The 8238-nt window shown below is 41.7% G+C and overlaps 1 protein-coding gene across 1 annotated transcript in view; it reads left to right on the top strand.

Moving 5' to 3' along the window:
• Nucleotides 1-8238, top strand: part of LOC102209830 (macrophage mannose receptor 1-like) — a 38033-nt gene that overhangs the window by 5293 nt on the left and 24502 nt on the right. Inside the window, exons 6-11 of the mRNA XM_013916169.1 lie at nucleotides 3445-3546; nucleotides 6097-6187; nucleotides 6293-6396; nucleotides 6486-6530; nucleotides 6621-6756; nucleotides 6846-6949. Of these exons, the coding sequence (XP_013771623.1) occupies nucleotides 3445-3546; nucleotides 6097-6187; nucleotides 6293-6396; nucleotides 6486-6530; nucleotides 6621-6756; nucleotides 6846-6949 (582 nt within the window). The remainder of the gene's footprint in view (nucleotides 1-3444; nucleotides 3547-6096; nucleotides 6188-6292; nucleotides 6397-6485; nucleotides 6531-6620; nucleotides 6757-6845; nucleotides 6950-8238) is intronic.

The following is an 8238-nucleotide window of genomic DNA, read 5'->3' as shown; positions in this document are numbered from 1 at the left end:
TGTTTCATGTTTTGAGGTGAATTCAACTTGATATCAAACACACAGTCTGACACTGAGCTTTCTTTCTGTCTCTTTCAGTGCTGGCAGCAACCTGTTCACTCATCACTTCAGGTAAATGCTGTTTTACTGCTTCTTATATTTCTCAGCCTTGCTGTTAACTTTATACTTCCATCATGCTAATCATTGAACCTGAGCTCTTCTTCTGCTTGTGCAACTACTGAACAACCTTCACATATCACTAGATTTTATTTCTCTCCACCAGAGAGGTTTTTATAAAGCAAAAACAACTTTTCCAGGCTGATGATCTTTTATATCAGAGGAGCCATGTCCTCTCCAGCTTGCGAGTTATCTAGATGCACGTTTGAGCGACAGCAAGGAGTCAAGTCCTTCCTCTGATTTGAGGTTTTCTTTTGAGAGATGCTACAGTGTCTACAGTCGTACACAGTGAAGACGTAATATTATTAACAAGATGATCGACCTCTGTTGGAGCAGCATTCAGATAGCTGCTCTGCTCTGTGTTGGTACAGGGCATTGAAGATGATAACAGTGGGTGGATTATATCTTAGTTACAGCGCTTTCAGAAAGACATCTACTGTGAAAAAGTCTACTCTCCACTGCTGTGTAAATGTAAATGTCATCAGGAAATGATCAGACAGCAGAGGGTTTTCAGGAAACTCTGTTACGTGTTCAGTTTCTCTGCCATATGTTAACACAAGATCTAGAGTGTGATTAAAGTGGTGGGTGGGTTCTTTTACAGTTTGACAGAAGCCCATTGAGTCTAATATTGTCACGGCACTGAGTCTGGTGACCCCGTGTTTGTGTTTTTGGTTGAAGTTAAACTCTTTGAATTATGGTTTCCTGTTTGTATATTATGTGTAGTTCCTGGTTTCTAGGTGTCTCTTCTGTTTCTGTGCCTCCTCCATGTTCTTGATGAACGTTTAATTCTGTTCTCCGTGTGTTGTATGTGTAGTCTTATTTTTCTCTCTTCCCTGTGTCCCACATCTTGGTACTTTTGTTTCTGTGTTTCTTGTTGTCTCTGTTCCAGAGTCTGTCGTGTTTCCACGTCTCTGTCTAGTCTGCGTCTTTGTGGATGCCTCGTACTTCCTGTTTTACTTTGACAGTCTGTGTCCTATGTCAGTGTGTTCTGCTTTGCTTCCTTTATCTCTTTATTTCAGATTAGTCCCGGCTGTGCTTCCCTCCTTCTTTCCATTCCCTCGTTACTCCCTGGTGTATTTAAGCCCTGTGTTTTCCTCTGTCTGTTGTTGTCTTACACCCTCTGTGTTTCCAGCCATTTTCTAGTCACGGTTCCTGGTTTGTTTTCTCTTTTCTAGTTAAGTTTTGTATTTGAAGTGAGTTATTTGCCACTAGAGTAAAGCTGCCTCTTTTAGTTAACCCTTTCGCTTATGAGTTCTGCTTTTTGGTCCAACATGCTGCCTGCCACACAGCACATCCATGACCTATAATGGACCAAATGCATTGTGAGCACTAAATCAGAACCAGTTAAATGAAAACCGGAAAATGTAACATAACAAATAAAAACCCCACATGTTCTCAATAAATCAACAGGTTAACACATAAGAATGTTTTTTATTTCAAAGTTGAAGTTTAAAATAAAAAAATATTTATATTCATGTGTATCATGTTGATAACAGCAATGTTATTTGTAAATAAAAAAAAATATATTACATCTTTTAATCATGTAAATTCCCTGCTCCTGTCATAGACATGATGTCCAAAAAAATTACCTAGTCCAAAGTTCAAATGTTAAACGTTATATTGACGTCCAGGTTGGGTCATGGTTGGACGTCCAAATTGTAGATTAAGTCCAGACGTCGTACAGATCTCTGAACTCGATGATGGACCGGCAGACCAAATATTGAGAAGATCTTAACATCTATCCAACGTTCAATGTTTAGTGAATGTGCTTTAGCAAAAAGGAAAGTTTGAAGCCTAATCTTGAAAGTAGAGATAGTGTCTGTCTCCTGAATCCAAACTGGAAGCTGGTTCCACAGAAGAGGGGCCTGAAAACTGAAGGCTCTGCCTCCCATTCTACTTTTAAATACTCTAGGAACAACAAGTAGGCCTGCAGAGCGAGAGCGAAGTGCTCTAATAGGGTGATATGGTACTACAAGGTCATTAAGATAAGATGGGGCCTGATTATTTAAGACCTTGTATGTGACGAGCAGGATTTTGAATTCTGGATTTAACAGGAAGCCAAAACAGGAGAAATCTGCTCTCTTTCTAGTCCCTGTCAGGACTCTTGCTGCAGCATTTTGGATTAGCTGAAGGCTTTTCAGTGAGTTTTTTGGACTTCCTGATAATAATGAATTACAGTCGTCCAGCCTGGAAGGAATAAATGCATGAACTAGTTTTTCAGCGTCACTCTGAGACAGGATATTTCTAACTTTAGAGATGTTGCACAAATGGAAGAACGCAGTCTTACATATTTGTTTAATATGTGTTATGAGCGGCTGTGTGCAGACAGGAATAGGACCCAAGGTGCAGACTCCGGAGACAGATGTGAACTCAAAAAGCTTTAATGTTAAACTCAAATATAACATAACAGGGGGTAAAAAATCAAAATAAACTTACACCAGAGGACTGACAGAACACACAGCTAGAAAAACAGTAGATCACAACACAGACACAGAGAAACACAAGGCTCAAATACACAGAGGGAGCAATCAGGGAATGGGTAACAGGAGGGAAACACAGCTGGGGCAAATCAGGCCTAACGAGACCAGGGGAAGCAAAACCAGATACATTAACCTCAGACAAGGACCTTCAAAATAAAACAGGAAACATGACACAGTCTGAACTAAAGACACAGACTCGCACGCACTGCAACAGAGGGAACAGAGACGTGGGACCAGGGCAGACACACTGGACACGGGGATATAGCAACTAAGGATACACAGAGACGCCAACTAGACAAGGGGATACAGCTGACAGGGGAGACAGAGCAACTAGAGAAGACAGACATAAACCATGAGACAGAACTCAAAGAAACCAAAGACTAGAAATTATAAATAATATAATAAACTCAAAACCCCGGGTCAACGACCCAGGCATCCTAACAATATGTGCGTTGAAGGACGTGTCCTGGTCAAAAATGACTCCAAGGTTCCTCACAGTGTTACTGGAGGCCGAGGTAATGCCATCCAGAGTAAGAATCTGCTTAGAGACCATATTGGAATAAACTTACAGCTCAATGCAGTTTCTGTGTTTCTGTAATGCTTTACTGACTTTAATCACTTAAAAAAATGCACACAGCGTGTTCCTGCCTGTTAGCAGTTAAACAGCTACGTTAGCTAACCAAATAGCCTTTTCACTACATCATCAAACCTTTTGAGAAAAAAAGAAGGCCGGCCTTCTCTGTGTTACTTTTACATTTCCCTCCATTGCTTTACCCTCATATTACGTTTTTAAATATTTTGATTTCAGGCTTTATCAGAGCACAACTTCCCGTTCCTCCTGCTGTGAGGGCCATATCCAGAGGAAGAGTGATCACCTTTAGCAGCCTCAGTGTTCAACGCCTGAGCTGTGGTAAGATGGAAAATAGTCTCCAATAACCAGCAGCCTAAGCAGAGAAGCCCAGACCTCCTCCTCCCCAGCCAGCTAGCTTGTCTGGGGGACACCAAAGTGTTCCCAGGCCAGCTGAGAGATATAATCCCTCCAGTGCGTCGTGGGTCTGCCCCGGGGCCAGACATACTTAATTATTTACAATAAAAAAAGCTCCAGGCTTTACTGAAGCCACATTTTAAAACTCTCCTCCTGCTTATATTCATTACATAAGTTTAAAAAAAAGCTAAATGGAGCTAAAAGCACAATCAGCTTGATTTTCCTCTCCTTACCCCCAACTGATAACAGAATATGGCCCCGCCCCTCCCTGAGCCTGGTTCTGCTGGGGGCTTCTTCCTGTTTACAGGACGTTTTTCCTTCCCACTGTCACTAAAGTGCTTGCTCGTAGTGGGGCTTATGATTGTTGGGGTTTCTGTTTGCCTTTTATTCTTATAAGGTCTTTGTTGTTGGGTCTAGCTTACAATATAATGTGCTTTGAGGCAAATGTTGTTGGCTATATTAATAAAATTACATTTACTAAATAATAAAGTGTTTGAAACATTAATACCTAAAAAGAGATAAACGTGTGCAAGTTGCTACAGATTAGTCAATAAACAGCAGCAGCCTGGACAAAGCTGTTTCTCTAATGCTGTTAGAGAAACAGTCTAAGGCAGCTTCCTTAAGTAAAACAAACACGGAGACACTTTTTCCACAAAGCTTCACAATTTATGTCAAAGTTCAGTCTTGAATCAACAGTCGTCTCGAGATATTTATAGGGTTGCACATATTCCACCTTAATGTTTGTGGCATCAGACATGTTGGGAGCTTTTCTGAAGTCCACAGTTGGTTCCTTGGTTTTTGATATGTTGAGGTTGGTTGGTTTTCTTGCCCCTCAAAAAACTCACAAGTTTGCTCAAAGCTGCCTCACAGACTTTTTCTGCTTGTGTGTCAGGTGGGTAGTTGGCACGGAGGCTTGTGTGACATGCACTGAAGTGTGTCTCCGCTGTGTCACTTTCTCGTCGCCACAGTCGTCCCACAAGTGAGACACACTCACGTTTCTTTAGCCGTTGTAGCAAAGAGCTCTGCCTCCCACTCACTGTGAAAACAGAACATTTTTCTGTCGGGGTAAAAACTGCATCTAGATCCTCCTTCTGGCTGCGCCTGCTTTCTTATCTCAGGCAGTTTATCTTCATGATACTGAACTTTGACCTCAGACAGGTCTGAGTGCATACACAGAAAATCTGTTTTACCATTCAAATCTCTAGTAATCCAGATGTTACTGGTTAAAAAAGTACAGCCACACATTTAAATTCAGTTTTTATTTCCATGGTAACCTGCAGTATTTTCAGAGCATGCCCTGTGGGCGACTCTCACGGTCCCTTCAGGTGCCCGTGGGCACGTGTTGCTGCCTCTGTTATACACAGTCGCTCCTTTTGCTCAGCAGGAATCAGATAGTTGACTGACAGCAGTTTCATGGCCAGGTGAGGCCTGTTTGTCACGGCCGAGCTGACTGGAGGGTTCAGATGCAGAACTCCACGTAACACCACGAAAACATGAACAAGGAAAAGCAAAAACATCAAGATATGATTTGCAACATACTATGAACTAAAGTTGTCTTCGAAGCATGTAAACCTAACGTGAAACAAGGACTTGACTGCTACTATGAATCAGCGTAATTGAAATCTTCATGAAAACAAAAACACTCTGTTCGAGAGCACAGAGGGGAGACGCTGGAAACGCACCGGGAGTCTCAGTGCGCTGTAACGGGAGGAGAGTGGATTTAGTGCCTAGGCCTGGGGGAAAGTGTCCAGGAAAACATCACTGAATGTTGCCGGGCGGAGGGCGGACACAAAGGGAGTACTAGGTCCGGGTGAGGGGGCAGATTCACTCCTATTTAGTGCATGGGGATCTGCCCGGCCCGGGAGCCGTCGCCAGTCCCCTTCCAGGCCTTCCCCAAACCGCAGCTCAATTAATGTCCAAGCATTCAACTTTCAATACTAAACGCTGTCAAACCTAACATGAGGACGTGGGCCCAGATAGTGAGCTACGGGCAAAACACAGTGAGTCTCAGTCTGCACAATCACCTGTTAATTGTCTGAAGCAACACTGACTAGGTGAAGCAGAACTTGTGGCGAAGAGTGAAGTGAGCGCTGGTCCATAAATGTTGACAGCTCAGTCGCCCACAGCTGAGGAGACACGCCACTGTACAGTAACTCCACCCCAAGGTGGAGACAGCAGCTCAGAGGCCAAACAGCTGTACTCACCCGGACCATGACACTGTTCCCTCAGTTCATTCAAACTTTAGCACATAAAACATCTTAGTTTGTACTTGGATGTTCACTGGAACTCTTAACATGACAAATAAATCAACCAATCAGAGAAGGTTTGATGTAACATCCACGGTGGTGGTGTACAGAGGTCGGACTAACATTTATGGATGTGACTGCAGCTGCTGGGTCTAAAACACAAAGTGCATCAAACCTGCTTTACTACATGTCGTTTCTCCTTTTCTCTGATACTGTGTGTGTATAACAGAGAGGGGAGTGATCACTGTGCAGTCAGCTGTGTACAGATGTGCAGATACACAAGCCTGCTCTCAGACTGGCACTCAGGACATCAAGAACAGGTAGTTTAAGATCTTCAATAACAAATGACTGTTTGAATAAAAACAGCAGCAGCTCTGAAACACTTTAATAAAGCTGAAAACGAGCTGCTTTCTGTGTCCCTGCAGCTGTGATGGAAGAAAAGTGTGTGACATAAATATGAACATCATCAGTGCTTCTGATCCCGGCGTCTGCACCTACCTGGACACCACCTACACCTGCGTCCCTGCAAGTCTGTTGCATGTGTGATTATCAGCTAACAATCAGTCACATCTGTACATGAATCATTACAGTTTCTAATGTGATGCGTTTCTTTGTCAGTCCACAATGTAACATGTGAAGGATCTCAGGCGAACCTTCAGTGTGGTCAGATTTATTTTTCTCATTTATTGTAACTTTAGTGGATTCATTTGATAGAACTACAAACATGGTTACAGTTCATGAACTCTTCCTCAGGTGAAGGACAGGTTATAGTCGTCTCCTGGGTGAATTATGGTCGCCGTGACAACACCACATGCCCTGATGGAAATTCTGATCACGTCAAAAATGTTCTCTGTTCGAGTCCCAATAGTACAGAATATGTAACTAACAGGTACAGATGCTGACTCTCTTTCCATCTTCTCTCAGATGACACGGCGTATTTCAGTCCTCTGCTGACTCACCTTTGACCTGCATTCACAGGTGTAACTGGCAGAACAACTGTACTGTTGAAGCATCAAACACAGGGTTTGGAGACCCCTGTAGTGGCACCTACAAGTACCTGGAGGTGTTTTACACTTGTCAGGGTAAGAACCTGAAACCTTTAGACTGCATTCATTCCTGTGCTCATAAAAAGGTCATTATTATTATTTCTATGCTGAAAAAGACTCAATAATCTGACATGAATATCTTGTCAGCTTATTTTTACAGATCCTGAGTGAACAAATTGAAATGATGTTTATGAAAGTCTTAAAAACAGAATCCTGTGATTTTTATAGAATTTAATTATGGAAAAATGTAATTTCATGAAGAAATCAGTGATGCTGATCACAATATATAGATACTCCAAAACAAAATGTAAAAATCTATTAGTCTGTTTTCTCCTAAATGCTGCAGTGTTAGACCTGCTTTAAAAAATACTGCAACAGCTGATGTTTTTCCTTCGATGTGTGAAAAGTCCTCTGAGTTTTAAAAGTGCTGCAATTCAGTTTTATTTATACAGCACCAAATCCAAATAACAGATTGCCTCAAGTTGCTTTGTATAAAAAAGTAGAGACCTTAGAATAATAGAAACAAAACAGAGAAAATCTCAACAATCATATGACTCGCTGTGATGATGTCACATGGAAAACCTCTATACACAGAGTGAAGAGGGTCCAGGCTCTCTCACACATGACAGGCCTGACTCTGTATGGACTTTTGGAAGACTGGGCACCATGGATTGGCTAATTCATGTGAACTGAGCTTCATCCCACATTTTATTATTCATGTGGCTTAAACTTTGTTCAGTTGTTGTTACTAACTTCTAACTTCAAGTAAAAGTTTATTTATAAAACACCTTTCAAGACAGAGATCAAAAGTGCTTCACCAAAAGATAACAGAGCATAAAAAAGAGTTCTCCAAACACATGCCTAAATACTGAGTTTATTGGTTCTTGAAAGACACGACTGAGATCTCAGGCTCAGAGGGAGAGAGTTTCAGAGTCTGGGGACCACTGTGGTCAAAACTCTGTCTCCTTTAGTTTTCAACCTTCTGTCATGTACAATAAGTAGCTCTTGATCACATGACCTCAGGGACCTGCTGATGGCTGTAAAGGCTCACTGATCGTCCACTAAGAGCTCTGAAAGTCAAACCAGAATCTCGAAGAATGTTTTGTTTAGACTGGTGAGCAATGAATTAGAGTGACGTCAGGTTTATATTTGTGAGGCGAATAGTCTTTCATTGTTACTTTGTCAACAATTCATATCATAACATATCAAATTTATTTGTATACCACATTTAAAGACCAAAGTGCTTTCCAGTAAAACCATAATACAGATAAAATCAAAATATAAGAATATATACATACACACACACACACACACACACACACACA

The sequence above is a fragment of the Pundamilia nyererei genome, unplaced genomic scaffold, assembly GCF_000239375.1.
Source record: "Pundamilia nyererei isolate P.nyererei 1_Seehausen unplaced genomic scaffold, PunNye1.0 scaffold00495, whole genome shotgun sequence".
Classification (NCBI taxonomy): Eukaryota; Metazoa; Chordata; class Actinopteri; order Cichliformes; family Cichlidae; genus Pundamilia; species Pundamilia nyererei.
The sequence above is the reverse complement of the archived record's forward strand: the minus strand, read 5'-3'. Positions and strand labels throughout refer to the sequence as shown.